At 39.0% G+C, this 16721-nt stretch overlaps 1 protein-coding gene across 1 annotated transcript; it reads left to right on the forward strand.

The window, feature by feature from the left end:
* Positions 1-263: 263 nt before the first annotated feature.
* LOC147151400 (uncharacterized) lies at positions 264-13354 on the forward strand. Its single transcript, XM_086023714.1, has 8 exons — positions 264-389; positions 557-714; positions 2450-2652; positions 2811-2898; positions 3999-4111; positions 5220-5369; positions 5499-5565; positions 13001-13354. The coding sequence occupies exons 1-8, from the start codon at positions 299-301 to the stop codon at positions 13037-13039; spliced, it is 909 nt and encodes a 302-aa protein (XP_085879840.1). The 5' UTR covers positions 264-298; the 3' UTR covers positions 13040-13354.
* Positions 13355-16721: the final 3367 nt, after the last annotated feature.

A 16721-nucleotide genomic window follows, 5' to 3' on the forward strand; every position in this document is an offset into this window, starting at 1 on the left:
AACATGCCCCAGCCTTTTATGCATTTGCAGAACACCTTAGTCATTAGTCACTTCTCACATAAGTTTATTATTTAAAAAAAATAAAATAAAGCAGTGGGCCTAAACATGTTCAGCCGCCTCGCCTCTTGTGTTTTGTCAGCAGTTCACTCAGATTACCACCATGTGCCCTCAGTAGGCATGCTCAATTGCTGCATTAAGATTCCTAAAAGAGAGTTCTGTTAGGTGTTGACCTCACGGGGTTTTTACAACTCTAGAATCATGGCAAGTTGGCGACAGAGTTAAACGGAAAAGACAGGCCATGAGGAGGATTTTTCAAGCGCAGAGGGATGAAGACTACGGTCAGATCCAGTATCTGACAGCCAAGTGCACACGTTTGGCTCGAGACAAAGGTAAGAGGATGCTTTATGTGCCTTTAAATGTTACACGAGGTTATAAGTGGGCCATCATGTGAGTGTGAATATGGGAACACAATTTGAATGTTTAAATCTATAGTCCAGAAATACATTCATGCTGTGAAAGTGATTCTGTGATTGAGCGTCTCTTCATGCGGTTGCAGCTGTGTCAGACAGGGAGGTCTTGTTGTCCAGGGAAAAGGAGAAGAAGCTGCAGAATGACTTCCGAGCTGTGGCCGCTCAACTTTTCCACCTGGAGACGAGCAACATGGAGCTCAGGAGGACACAGGACCAACTTATTGGCACCATCCACCAGCAGCAGGTGCATACTGCTTTAGTAAAATAAGCTAAATAATTATAATTCATGTAAACACATTTTGTACACCTTCATAGGTACCCACCCCCAGGGTAGGGATAATTTTGCTGTAATTTTCATGTGTTATTCACTGAAAAATTAAGGACAAGGTGCAATATTAGTCGTTAATATTTTAAAGTAAATCTGTGGTATGTTTTAAGAAGTTTAGAAGGGCGCTGGGCAATTCAGCTGTAGCTGTTGGCTTTGAAAACAGGCTGGTTCGACACTAAAATGAATAGTTAAAATAAAATAACACTATTAAAAATAAATGTTTCCCCACGAGGAAAAAAAACATGTTATTTGCGGAGCAGAAAGATATACGACGAAACTAGTATGGGACCTTGGATACAGCCTTGGGGTACTCTGCAAGATACGTACAGTTGTTTCTGGGTAATTGGTCACTGGCCTAGAAAAAAAACACTGCATGCACCACTAGATAAAACACAGTATCTATAAATACAAAATAGGTTAGTCAGGAAAGATCCTTGGTTACTCCACTAGAATCGTACAGAATGAAATTATACACTCTAAAATAAATCTTGATTTTGTATTTTTATTTGAAATATCTGAGATTGCTTTTGTTTTTTGTTTTTTTACTTGAAATGGTTTTAGGATCTTTTAGATCATCTTATTTACTTGTGTATACTATAGAGAGCGTAGCTAGTACTCCCACTCTGTATTATGCCATCTCATCAGCGCCTCATTGTTGGGTTGTAGTATGTGGTCAACCTAGCAAAGTATTGTACAAGGCCATCTGAATATAAACTGCTGCGATCAGGGTGCAGATATTCTACATTATGCCCATGTGCAGGACAAAAAGATGAAAGAATGTATTCATTCCAGTTTCCATTGCCCTTTTGGACAATGTGGCATAACACTCTGTATATTGTGTTAGTGTGTGTGTGGATTGTTGATGTTCTCTTATGTTGACTGCTGGCTGTGTCACGAACTGTCCTCAATAAAACAAGAATAAAATATTTTCTAAGTTCACCTTGACCTTGTTGAAGTATGCACAGCAGGCAGTGCTGGGATTACATTAGCCTCACATTTTTGTAAGGCAAGGGTTAGAAAGTTCACCTTCACTTTGAAGTAATATAATGCACAGAACAAAGTGCTGGAATTACATTAACCTCACATTTTTGTAAGGGAAGGTTAGAAAATGTACAGTTTTCTTCACATTTCTAATATGTTGTTACCTCTTTGATCTCATAACGTGAATTACCATGACTATATTAATCATATATTGCAAATTTACCCATTGTGGGTCGACTAAAGGTTATCAAATAGAAAAAAAGCACCGTATAACGCAATTGCTGTAATTAAACTGTGTTTTGTTTTTTTGCATATTGCATATTTTTGTAACATGAATACTATATGAATGAATAATTCCCTTGATTTTGAGCTATTTTATGAAACCCGTTTCAATTTTGGCACTTTACCCCAACTAAGCAAGTGTTCTTATAAAAATTTCAGTTTGACAGGAATTTTGGCCGGCACAATCGACTCACTCATGCGACAGGTTTAGGCTTGCCCTGAAGTCGTTGACCTCGAGGCGTGTTCTCAACAAAATCTTTTTCAAGCGTTACGTCTAGGTATCGAGTCTCTAATGTGTATCTACTCTATCTGTTTATCCATCCGTAATCAATCTACCCATCTACTTGTCTATCGATCCATTAACTGTTATCTAATGTAATGTCTGTAGGAGTTGGTGGAGTTGCTACAGCAGCGTGTGATCATCCTGGCAGGGGAAAGTGAGCGTGATGGCGAGCTGCTGCGTCAAGTGTGCTCGGAGCTGCTGTGCCTCCAGAGCTCCGATGTGCAGCTGGAGGGCCTAGTGGAGCAGTTGCACTCCGAGGCCCACTGCGGTGATGCACTGAACGAGGGCCTCCAGGCAGAGTTACAAATGTAAACTATTACTGCGGCTGTAGTTTCTGCACTGCATCATACTGCGATCTGTTTCGAACATTTTGCCCTTCTAAAGTGGTAATATTAGTATTAGGAACAGTTCAAATAAGAGAATGTGAATATGTTTTGATATGTTCCTCATGTCACGTCGCCAACAGTCAGACGGCAGAGTTGGAGCAGCTTCGTGACGCCAACAAGATGCTGGCGGAGGAGCTGATGGATTCGCGCTTTGCACATGAGGAACAGGTTAGCAATAATAACTGCCGGGATGATAAATTCAAAAAATGACTTTCACTTAGAAGTATCACTTCCTTGTTTGTGGAAGAAACAGTTTTTTTGTTTTTTACATTATCAACATCCAGACAGTATTTCAGATTAATTGAATGTTATCTTCATTGAACAAATGTGTTTTTCATTAGAGAATTGGGAGAATTCAAAGTGACCCCAAACTTTTGAACAGTAGTGTATCTTTTGCTCAATATTTAACACTAATATTACTTTTCTCAATGTATTTTGATAAGATTATGCAGGCGTGCCCGATATATTTGTGGTTTGGAATACCTAAACATTTGAATTATCTTATTAATATAAAGGCAGAACTTTGGGTGTCAAGTTGGGTAGGCACGTCTATAATGTGAATATAACTACACATCTATAATGCATTCAATCTGATATATGAGATATATCATACATTTAATCCAATATATTATGGGCCTACATTTCAAAAATGTGCATTATTTTCTTTGTGAAGCCATGATTGAATTATTTATTTCCTTCATTTCCATCATATAAATATAACTATATCAATGCAAACTATAAAATGTCACGTACTCAATACAACACATTGATTTGTCCTAAACGAATAATATTTTTTAGTATCATGCAGAGACAATACAACTATTCGGCATTTCCTCTATTGTCCAGCAGGTGTCAGGTTTGCTCAACACTATTGCCCTTGTCATCATACACAAGCCTGCAATGGAGGTTTAAAGTGCAAGTGTTAGCCATTTGTCTTTGTCAAGCGTGAAGCCAAGTTCATCCAGGAATGATGAAACGCTACATTAGCAATCGGGGAAATCTTGAAACATTCCTACCCGTCAAGATTTTCTTCGTCTTCTTCTTTTAAATTTACATTTGACTTGGACAACTCCAAACCAGTCAATCAAACCACAAACCATCCAAAATCCACAATGACCTTTCATTGCATGTGCACAAGCCAAGTCGCGTGCATAAAAAAAAAAAGCCTAATGAGAACATGAAACTGTCTTAAAGTGCTGCTTTAGTTGTTGTTGACTACTTCCTGGTTATTGCAGATATTAATAATAATGACTGATTATGTTTCTGAGGTGAGAGCTCTGCGATGGGAGAATGACAGCTGTGCGAGGAAGCTCCAGGAAACACTGGAGCAGTTTGAGTGGCTGTGTCAGCAACAGCGCTACTGGATGGCGTGCGTCAAAAGGTGGGATGCAGCCTGAACACACCGAGGTCAAATGTTCACAGTTTAGACACGTTTCCGTGTGGAAAGTGAAGGTTTTTTGCTTTGCTGTTTTTGCTGTTGTTCAAGTATAACTTTAGATTTTGATGAACCGTAAGTAGGTTTGGCGTCAAATTTAGACTGTAGCTTCATGGGTAAAAGGCCAATTTTAGTAACATAAATTAGGAATTGCAGTGTTAAAATGACCAAACACTGCATCCTCCAATTTGGTATTTTACATCATATTGCTACCATCAACCTAAAGCCATGTTTACTCACTAATTTGATATGCTAACAAATAAGTGATGAGCTGACTAAGTGTTATTGGTGGAAATGAATCTGTAAGCATGTTAACTTCATGCCTGACTGCTTCCTTCTGCACCGAGGAATTCCATTTCCGACAAAACAGGCTTACTCAAATGTATCTAACTAAGTACTTTCACTCTTTAGTGTCCAAAAAACACTTTAGATCTTGGGGTGACATAATGCTGTAAGGCTCCCGTAGAGTGAGGGAAGTAATGATGTTTGACAGTTAACCTTTCAAGAGGGGTAATATTTGATTTCAAGCTATTTTCAAATGGGTTAATATAATATGTATATAATGTAAATACATAACAGACAATGTGGGGGATGAACCAATGGTATCTATTTGTGAAATAATAGCATATTTAGACATACAACATTTCCTCATACCAGTGACAATATGTATGCTGTGTTGTGAAAGTGCTTTTAAAGCAGGGAGTTGTTAAAATGGCTCCTATGAGGGGCACAGCTTATATATTAGCAAATCTCCTGATCTAAGTCATGCATGCATGACTGTGAGAAGAATAGGTGTTGATGTTAAAGCAATATGATTTTGTGCGTACATTCCAGCATGTAGTTGTTGTTTCTTTGTTTTACCAGCCATTACTTGCCAGTTGCCAGGGTTGTCCAATATCCTGGAACATACTTTGTTTTGACGGAGAAAAAGGCTAGTTTTTTTAAAGAATGGACGAAACTGTAACAATAATAATAAAAATAATATTGATGAGAATAATATGCATAAAATGAACATTTGTCTGAATGTGATTCAGTATTATTATTTTTTTTTCAGCTTTAAAGACCGTTTCTGTGAGGAGAGAGAAGGTCTGCTTCAGCAAGTCCGCACACTGGAAAGTAAGGCGAAGCAGTGGAAGAGGTCGCATGATAACGTGTACCAACAGACCCAACACTGCCCCCGACAGGACCACGACTGCTGTAACGGGTTAGCAGTAAAGCGCAATTGACTCTTAATTGTAGTGGTCTAGTGTAATCATTCAAACATGACGACAGACAACAATCACATCTCGTTGAGTTATCCAAGTGGTACAAATATATTGTCTAATCTCCTCAGATGCGGTACATCCTCATGGGACACTGGTGAAGAGGCAAAGATCACGTATGAGGAACGCCATGAGCAGGTATCTGAGACTTTTTTAAGAACAAGTTACTGTGTGCAAAGATAGAATGGATGAACACTGAATGTTTTTCGCTGGTACTTCGGCTTCCTCCCACAATATAAAAACATGCATCTTTTGTTCATTGAACACTCAAAATTGTCCATAAGTGTGAATTTGAGTGGGAATATTTCTTCGTCTATATGTGCCCTGCAATTGGCCGGCAAGCACTCCAGAATGTACCCCAGCTCTTCACAAGACATTGATTTTTTTCTGTAAACTTGGATTGCTCAGAAATAAAATAATTTTATGAGTCCGCCTAAAATGGGAAAATGGTTGAATCTGGGGGAAAATACCATAAAAATGTCAAATATCTGTACTTTTCTTCAAAATGAAATGCTGACATTACAGAATGCATTGTTTGATACTGTAATGGCAGAGAGATTAAATACTGTTTTTAACATCAGTCAATGAGGCATTTTTTGCCACAAAGCTGTCCAAGGTATGATTTCCAACAACGTAAATAAAATAGTAATGTGCCGGTAGGCAAAATCAGTTCCTGTTACTAATCTTTTACATATCCAATACTCTAATCATTATCAAAGCCAGCCTATTATTTATATAACTATAGTATATATTATTTTTATATATTATGGAAATTAATTGAACCTTTTCTGTTTGTTGTTGTTCTTATTAGTTTTGAGCAAGTCTGCAGTTTAAGTGTTAAATGAAATGAGCAGGAAAAGGTATCCAAAGTGTAGGAAATTTGAGAAGTTCACTAGGGGTAAGTATTATAAAGTGGTTAATGTCTTCTTTTACTTGTATGACGTTAATGGGTTTAGGTTAGGTTTCATGATGACAACAAATTATTTCACTTAACTTTTTATTACTTCCAATGGAAAATGAAATTAAAACAACATTGACGTCAACCAATGTCACAAATGATAGTAGGCTCAGTTCAAGTCGTTGGGAAGACTTTTAATGATCATAAAAGGACTTGTACTTCCTAAATCCAGCCAAGCCTGTCGTTAACGCATGAATAAACAAAGCATATAAAAACATGATTGAAGAGAGATGTTCAAGTATTATAGTAGCTTATTTATTCTTGGAAAACTAAGACGGAAGATGAGTACCAAATTTAAAAAATCAAACTGAGCTGCGTTTACCCGAATGAGTGATGATGGTCTTTTGGAAGACTTTTAACAATCATAAAACGACTTTTACTTGGAAAAATCCAGCAAGCCTGTCATCTAGATTTTTACATTTTTCTTTCTTTCCAAAAATCATATAAAAACATGGTGGAATACCCAAAGAGAGAAATGTTCAAGTATTTAGCCGGTCTATTCTTGGACAATTAACACCGAGGATCAGAAAAAAGAAAAAAACTGAGCTCCACTTACTCCAATGGAAGATGATTGTCTTTTGGAAGACTTTTACGATCATAAAATGACTTTCACTTGGAAAATCCAAACACGCCTGTCGTTTGGACTGGGAAAAAAACATTTAAAAACATGGTGGAAGACCCAATGAGAGAAATGTTCCAGAGTATTAAAAGAACAAGTCTTCAAAGACAACAGACCGGTGGAGAATGTCTGGGTTTTGGTTGCGGGAATGAAATAGAAGACTTAAAAAACAGAGCTAATATTCCAAGGCGGAGTGTTTCCTAACCTAAAAGTGCTCTTTGATACTTTGCGGGTACTGGAATCTCTTCACAGCTTTTATGCTAATTAATATTTAGCATATGACTGGCAGTGGTGGGAAGTAGCAAAGTACTGTACTGTATTGTTTTACTTTTACTCCAATTTAAAAAAAAGTCTCTACTTTCTGCCCCTTTGCAAAAATAAGCATGTTACTTTTTCAACCTCCGCATGACGACACAACGTATAAAAAAAGACATAAAAAGTGGCAATACACCGAAATAACTTTTTTCTGGGTACAAGTACTTGTTTGTGTACTCACTGATACAGAGTAAAAATACTTGATAATCCAATAACATCTTACAATTTTGATGATTTTCAAACGAAGAAATTATTGTATTTTAAGCGGTTATCTTTTGTTAGTATCGGAGCATTTTTCTCAAGTATGAGCACAGATGTACAGTATTGGTATCAGTGTATCCTTAGTAAACACAGAGGTAAAGCGGTTGAGATCTTGATTGACAAAGATTTTGTGGACTAATAAGGCAAAAAAGTAACATATTTCCCATCCATTACCATTTTTAAATAACTTGGTTGATGTCAGCTTTAAGAATGATTTGTGCCAAATGCGTTGTCAGATGCCAGCCTAAAAACCATAGTTTCTGTGAAAAAACTCATACTGTAGGTAAGGTGCATTTTTTTCAGGTGTTAACTAATTTTTTTTTTGTCAGTTCATAACGTTATGACAGCTATGGCAGCACATTTTTAGCTAGCGCTAGGTTCATCTGTTATGCTGGTGTCAGTTATTGTATTTGATTGACAGTCAAAATAAATTTTCATTTTTTATTGCTCAATAAAATTGTTGGTGTTACGCTGTGGCAACCTTGGTGGGACAAGCCGAAAGTCAAAAAACAGTACATTTCAGCATTTCAGAGTCTGTAGTGTCTGAAGGGGGTAAAAATAATGTACTGTTTTGTATAGTTGGCATCTACAGCGACACAGGTGGTTGGAGGCCGTCTATCTTACGCTTTTGGCAGCCGGCTCTGATGTACCGTAAATCGTTCAAAACACAAAGCCGAAGAGGCGGCAGCTCCCCCCCACCAACCCCCACGCTTATCTACGTCTTGCTGGACATCATGTTCATGGTTTTACAAGGTTCTGACCTTGAGAGGGAAAGCGGTTTGACGATACGGAGGGAAAAAGTCCATCTGTTGCTCTATAGAAAGCTGGCGGCATTGCCAGAACACTCAAGACCTGTTTTTATTTTGTCTGACGGCTGCGTATGTTCATGAAGAAACAACTCTCTGAAGTCCAAACTGTCTACAGCAGGCAGGAGACGCCCGCATGACGCAACGAGGCGCTATTGTATGATTTCATCCTAATGCCCGTGGTGGGAAGTAACTCTGGCATGAATCGAGCACCTCAGATTCTATAACACCCCGGGTAACAATACCTACAAAATAGACAGTCAACGCACTAATTGTTTTCAGCATTACGGGGAGGTTGGCAAAAGTACTTTTGCACTCTCCAAAGCAGCCAGTGAATCTAGTTCCAGATTCAACTTCCATAGCTCTCCAGATAGACTCTCCCTAGCTTTGCACATCCACTTGCCCTAGCAGTTCGGTGTCTTCAGATCCTGTTTCAAGAAACTTACCATGGAGTGTGTAAATTGTACTACGTGTTGTCTCAGTGTGATGCCGATAAAGCTTCTTAAACTGGCACTGATCAACAATCCGGGACGGAAAAAAACAGGAAAACCTCTGCCGGTAGCAGTGCTTACAGCTTACAAAGACTGCAAAGCCGAAGCTGTCAAATGCTGATGGCCTCACATCTGTCCAAATGATACCTAAAATGAAATATGTAGGGGGGGAAAATGAAGTGTATATTGACTTCCATCCTCTTTATATTCCTGAAGTTGAGAAAAGTAACCAGCCTGTTTTGGAGGAGAACAAAAGTCATCAGAAAAATATGCTCAAGTACAAATATCGGAAAATTAGACTTAAGCACATTAACAAAGTATTTGTACTTGGTTACTTCCTTACCACAGCCTAGAGTGGAACATTCCTTTCGGCTCACCCTACTTTTGCGATGCAATTTACTTCCATTGGTTGTAAATGCAAATAGACAGTAGTGATAAATGTGCATTTGATCACCGACATACACGTAGTCAGAAGCTAAAGACGGCCGAGCCAAACGCTAATAGAACGCATCTGTGTTATATCATCATGTCTGGAAATAAACAGTCTCTTATTATTTTAGTGAACACACGCAGCACACAACTGTAACCTGGAACGTTAGCACCGACGCTAATGCTAACACACAAGACCGCTAGAGCAGGTGATCCGAGGTCACCATCGCATCAGACTTATTATTACCAGCCAAGACAACATGATTCTTGAAAGTGTTATCTTAAGGTCAAATTACGACACCACGTTCCTTTAAAGGTCGGTACGTAAATAAAGACGAGGAGTCTAGGAGGACTTTTGATTATTTTCTTTTTTCGGGACCATCCTTCAACTACAAAGGGGCTTTTCGGAGATGTCTGGAACGCGACGACGCGCAATTCTCGGGGGTGAAGTTGAAACTTAAAACAGGGAGATATTCATCTGAGGACGGCTGTCAGTTCCCCCCGTGGATTTGTTGTGCAGCCGGAGCCCTGGAGTCCAATCGGGTCTTTTAGTTTACGCCGTGTGTGGGGCGGCTTTTGATTGAAACTCTTGAATGTGGTACAAAAGCTCCTCGGAGGCATTCACACACTGACAGCGACTGAAAAAGGAGTTTGTCATCTTTTTTGTCTGTTTTTTTTTAATTTTTTTTTTTTAAAGCTAATGTTGAAAAGTAAGCAGACGTTTGATTGACATTAACGCCGATGACTGCTTCTAGCTCGTGTCGTGAGACTTTGATTTTCGGGCACTGGAGCCACATCAGCTCCTCGTGGCGTGAATCCCAAACCATCTTTCTTTCCAAGGCAGCAGAGATGACTAATAACAAGCACAGACTGCTGATTTGCCAATAGCCTCCGTGCTCCATTCCCCCGCACCTCTTACGCTGGCTCTGCTGTGCATTTGCTCGGGATAATTATTTAGATTGAGTGCAGATGATATTTTCTTTTTTTTTTTTTTTTTTAAGATAGAGAGAAAGACAATCTTGCTGGAGGAACAGGGACCGCTGGAGGGAAACTGTTAGGTTGTTAGAAAATTCCAGCTTCTTGCAGACATGATTCCGAGACGACCAACACAATCAGTTCCAGTCGGATTTTTGACCTGCAAATGGTTTCATCACATTCAGCAGACACGCCCACAGAGTTTCAGAGTGGAGACAATGGCCGGATTTGTCTATTTTGACGCCTCATCATCAGCCTTATTGTGCTAATCCGCTCTAGGGGTCGAATTTTCAACACCGTAAAACAGTATTAGCGGTTATTGAAACCTTGACATTTTAAAATCATGGCAAACCGTCAAACCATTAATCGATCCATGTCTAGTTAGGGTTCTTCATTCACTTTTTTCAATTTCGGACCCTGTTTTCCTTTTCATTTCAAATTTGTAGTTGTTGTATTACAGAAAAGGAGGCTAAATTAGAGACGCATAAATGTGTTGGGAGTTACACAATGCTAGCACATTCTCAAACCGACATCTAGGTAATATTTATAATCGTCATCGTGAGGCTGCATGATAATGGCTCCACCGAGCCCCCGCCTCTGACATATTGATGACTGTAGGGGACGTTTCTCGTACCCCCCCCCCCCCCCTCGCCGCCCCCGACTTGAACATCTTCCAACGTCTGTCTGCAGCGTCAGGCGCTGAAATAGGGAAATTGACATTGACACAAATCCTGTCTCGCATTCAGGTGCTTACATGCCAAACAGTTGTAACCCCACTTCTGCGCGCAACCTCGACCCTACCGTGAACTCGCGAACGCGATTTATGCTCGCGCCATCATTTGGACTTTCATGAAGTTTTCACCACATTAAACTCCTTGCTGACATCACTGCTGACATTCGTAAATCTCAGTGATGTTTACTGAACAGAGTGTGTAAGTAATTACCTCTGGGTTAGGGATTCATTTTCTTGCTGTTTTATTGGTTTCTTTGGTTTTGTGTCTGTGTGACATGGTGGAATTTTTTGTTTGATAAGACTGTCATATAGTTTTTTCCAGAAGCTTGATACTACTCAAGCTAGTCATGCGATGCCAACAATGTCAGATCAAGCATCGGGGTTGATAGTTATTGATACCAATGTCGTTAAATCACTGCTTTAGTTTCAGTTACTGTTTAATAGAAGCAAATTTCAGGGTGTTGCAAAAAAAATAGACTCACCCTGAAATGAATGGAAGTGCCATTAATTCGTTCCAGCCATCTATGAAACACCAACAAAAAAAAAGTGAGGTGTCTTTTTTAGAAAAGAAAACATGCACTAACATTTATTGTACTTAAAAAGCACATTTTGATAACATAATTAAATAAATGTAAAGAATTAAACAGTATTGCAACTTAATGTCCTGCTTTCAGTGCAGTTCCTGCTGGTGTATGCACCTTGGCCAACAGGGGGCAGTATAACGCGTGCATACGGTCACATGCTCTGTAAACTGCAGTGATAACTTTTTTACAGAAGATAAAGACTGAGTAGTTCTGTCTACCAATATGTTTTGCTGCACAGTTTGTGTTCAAATATCCATTGCTTAAAGCATCAATGCTAGTTTAAACGGCACATCTGTGATGTTTTGCATCGTGTGCTAGCATTAGGCTATAGCGGACTCTCGTCAGACAAAATTTATATCCAGCCATATAGCGCTTGCATCTTACATTTTCGCGTGCAACTCAACAGCTTATGCCTCAAAACCTTGTTGGTCAGGTCACTTTTAAGTAAAGGTAGTAATGTATATTTGTACACAGTATATAAGTGAAGTAGATAGGCTAACCTCTATACTACCCTGCTGCTTAATCCTGACTGTTTTTGCGTAAACTACCACTTGCTAGGTCGCTGAAAAACATGTACAGTTGTGCTTTTTCTATAACACTAAGCTCCCACAGGATTGCACCAAATAGTATCCTAATAGTAAAGTAGTAATTGTTTTAAAGTAAATATGTTGAAGTGATAAATCTCAGCAACTTCCAATTTGGGGGGCAGCTAATTTTAGCCCGGGTTGCTAGCGGAAGTTACAGAGAGTCTTCACCACATCTACATAGTCACTTGCATTTTTTGTTTTTCCAAATCATCTGTAAGCAATTTATTTATAAGGGCAATGTTGTAAGATGAGTTGAAATGATAAAGTATTGTAAGCTATATTTACAGTTTATAATACCAATAAAGGCATTTTTACGTGTTCCCCCCCACACACACTGTTTGCGGCAAGGCTTCCTTGCAAAGAGCAAAGAGTCGCAGCTTACTATCATGGTTTTTAAACTGACTTTAGCTACTGGAAAGTGGAGAAGTTGTTACAAAGCAGAACTTTTCCTGCTATAAAGTTCCTCTAAGCCTTTTGGATACAGACATAGAACAGTGATTCCAGGTTGTAAAATGGAATCACTATTTTCCTAACCCGGTCACCCATCGGACTTTCTCCGTCTGCCTCACACTGGATATTTATCGAAATGTTGCACGTGAAGCAAAATATGTTTTGCTGGAATCCTAAATGAGGAAGCTCTTTGCTTTTATGAGAATGTAAATTTGCGAGCAGAGGCCGCGTTGGCCCGTCTTCTCAGCGCCTACTGGCACATTTCTGATGCGTGCATGTTTCTTATTCCGAGTTCCCGTCACGCGCATATTTTTTGTTTATTGTTTTTGATCATCTTCACTCACAGTTTATTATTTTGTCTTCAGGCGGGGAGGCCTATCAACAGATATCAAAAACCTCCTTGAAGATTAAAAAGTCTGCAGCCGGGACGCTTCTTTTGCACACCACAGCGTGGAATACAGTGGAAGTGACAAAGGCAAACAAAAGTGGTACAATTTGTATTTCAACCACAATTTTGTGGGGAAAAAAAGTAGCCTCAAAAGTCAAACAAAACTATTATCATATTGGGGCATCAGCGAATCGTGCGTGTTTCGTTTTGGCTTTTGTTTTGTGTCAAACAGAACCAAATGAAACTGACTGACATAATAAACTGTCATCAGACAGTAGTTTTGCTTGATTTCATTTTTATAATTCAGTGGTTAACTTCTTTCGACAAGCAAAACCAGAAAGAAAAATATATCTACAATGATGATATTGTTGTATATTTTAGGGGGGCAAAAAATACTATTATGCCAAGAATTATTTCGTACTTTTCTGGCATAGTCATAAAAAAAGTAATAAGCAACGACACAGAAAGTGAAAAATTTCAAGGGCTCTGAATACTTTCTGTACCCACTATATATACTGGTGTATTTGGTCTTTCCAGTGTGGGCCATAAACAGTGTTGAAATGTTACATAAAACATTACCTATACAATTATTATTATTATTATTGTTATTATTATTATTATTATTATTATTATTATTATATCATGGCAAAATAATTTCCTTTACATGATTTATTATAGGAAGAAATGTCTTATAACTACAACTTCTTGAACTACAGAATGTATTCCTATACATTAAAAACAATTTTCTTCATGAACAAATAACACAAATGTATGAATGTTCACACATGCTCATCACATGCGCAAGCCTCTTCACATGGGTCCCATGTTCCTGTAATCTTCCACTATACCGACCTTGTAATCATCTCCTCTAACAAGAGCAGAAAGGCACCTGAGTGTTATTGAGTCAGTAAATCCATGCTGGCTCGCAGCAGCTGGTGGACAGAGGAGGAAATAAACAAATTGTTGTGGTCCTCAAAGAGCCTCTAATGATCCTTCTCCCCTGCTGAGAATCTGTTACGACTTAACTGATGATGCCATTCGTTCAGTTATCGCTTCCCCTTCTCTCCTAGTAACTCTTAAGGTTGAGTTTAATTAAGATTTTCTGCCATGCTGGCTAAACATTGGAAGCTTTTTTACCCCACGGCACAACATTGTCCCTTAGAGCAGTGATTCCCAACAAGAGTGCCGTGCCGTGAGAGATCATCAGTAATTTCGTGGGAAATTAATCATTTGCATTTTTTTTGTCAGGAAACGAATACTTTTTAATAACAAATATATCTTTGTTTATCTACACAGCATGAATGGGCAACTTAAATGCTGGGAGGGGGCACAATTTTTCATCAGTGTTACTCGGGAGGCCACATTGGACCACATACTTCTTAACTAAATGTATGACATGCTATTTTAAATATGAACGAAATGCGTACATACGTGCAAAATCCGTGCTCTTAATTTATTTTATTTCCAATAATTTTTGGTGTGTTTCTTTTTTTTTTTTTTGCATGCTGCTAGTTGCCTCTCCCTGAGCTACAGTGTCTAAGCCAGTGACGCAGAGTGAAAGGCAGAACAAGTAAATGCTCTTCCACTACCGGTAATTGGCAGATGGTACAACAAACATGTATACGCCTGTTGCGATTCATTCAACAGAAAACGTCCTGGCTTCCTGTGAGCATATTAGCTTTGTGTTCAATTATTCAGGCCCATATTTCACATTGCAAAAGCCAATCATTATTTTAGAGTTTTTGTTTGGTGGTGTGTTGGGAGATTTTCCCCTCTTGCCATTTGCTTGTTTATCCAATTATTATCGACCTACCTACCTACCTACCTACCTACCTACCTACCTACCTACCTACCTACCTACCTACCTACCTCCCTCCCTATCAAGCTAGCTATCTTCCTTACTATCTTTTGAGCTATACTATACTAACTAACTAACTACAATACATTATACTAGCCACTGCTACCTTCCTTCCTACCTTCCTACAAGCTAGCCACAGGTGCCTTCCTACCTATCTATTGAGATATACCTACCTACCTAGCTACCGACATAACTACCATCAAGCCAAGCTAGCTTTCTTTCGACCTCCTTAGCTGCCTACCTGTCAAACCAGCTACTAGCCATCTAGTTATGTACCTACCTATCTACCTATCTATAGCTTCCCGCCTACCTACACAGCTTGTTACCTATCAAACTACCTATCTACCTACCTACTTACTTATAGCTGCCTTTCTAACTAGCTACCCACCTCCTTACCAACGTACTACTACTTATCTGGCTACCGACCTACCTATCTACTGTATAGTGTCAGATTCCCACGTAACACAGCAATAATACCTACATCTGTAGCTTCCTACTAACCCATCAAACTATCTACCTACCTACTGTATCTAGCTTGTTAATATAACAAATTACCTTTGAAGCTAGTTAACTACCTACTGCATCTACATGACTAACAATTAACTAACCAACCAACCAACCAACCAACCAACCAACCAACCAACCAACCAACCAACCAACCAACATTCTTCCTACACCAACCATCTATTTCGCAATCACTGATGGTATATCTGGATATGCCCCCGTTTTCTTCTTGACTCATTTGCATTTGCATTTGTAAATCAACCTAATGTGTCATCCATGTTATTCTGAAACATGTTATTCTGAAACATATCTGAAACTGCCGCCTCCCCCAAACCAAACATGTTGTCCAGATGGCAGCAGTCAGTCAGTGCGTTGGTCATGTGCGATCCAGATGACAGGACACATGGATGGACTGGATGGACGGACAGACATGTGGTGAACACCGAGCCAAAAACAACTTGCAGGTGATGCAAATATTTTGGCCCCAAAAACAACTTCCATGTCACAATGGTACACTTGGGATAAGCATGTCTGAACTCCAGAGGTGGAATAGCTTAGATTTTCTTTTAATGGATGCAAATTCCATCATAGCTTGGATGCCTCTGTGACATGTCAGGAAAATTTTAAGCTGTAGAAAAAAAAAAGGATATTTTACTACCTTAGCTTCTTGTATGTCTCGATGCTCTTTTTAAAATGTCAAAGTTCTTTATTTTCCATTGTGGCCAAGTAAACATACGTGGCAAACAAAGTATGTAGCACCTGTTCTTGAGATGTCAATATTACAAACAAATGGAACCATATGCATATTCTCACTTTTTAAGTCACAATAGATATTGGGGGACGTTCTTAATGGCGGCAACGACTACCAAGGCACAACACAATAAACAATTGTGTGACGATTGGAAACAAGCAGCGTTTGCACACAATAAATACACGTGACGACCCCATGACATTGGAGGTGTTATTTGTTCTGTTAATAGCAGCGTTAAAGGCCGACAAAGAATAGCTTAGTGTTTATACGCAGCCAGACAAAACACATCATGGAGATTTAATGTCAGGGTATAAGGAGACTTGTTATAATGGAAAGCAGCTGTTTTGTCTGTGTACTTGTTCACATGTGACAACTGTGACATTTGTGGATTACAAATTTGGAAATAGTGTAATTAAAAGGCGTTTATGGGCGTTTTAGTTCACCATAATGCCGAAAAAAAATCTTGAGACCCGTTAAGTAGTGGTTCTTAGGACACTTAACTAGAGGACTTTCACTTTCTTCAGAAGCTTAATGGCCTGCTTGAGTTGAATGAGGCAAAAACTCAAGTGTTAATTGCTGCTCGAC

The sequence above is a fragment of the Filicampus tigris genome, chromosome 2, assembly GCF_054856515.1.
Source record: "Filicampus tigris isolate MCC_2025a chromosome 2, RoL_Ftig_1.0, whole genome shotgun sequence".
NCBI classification, from domain to species: domain Eukaryota; kingdom Metazoa; phylum Chordata; class Actinopteri; order Syngnathiformes; family Syngnathidae; genus Filicampus; species Filicampus tigris.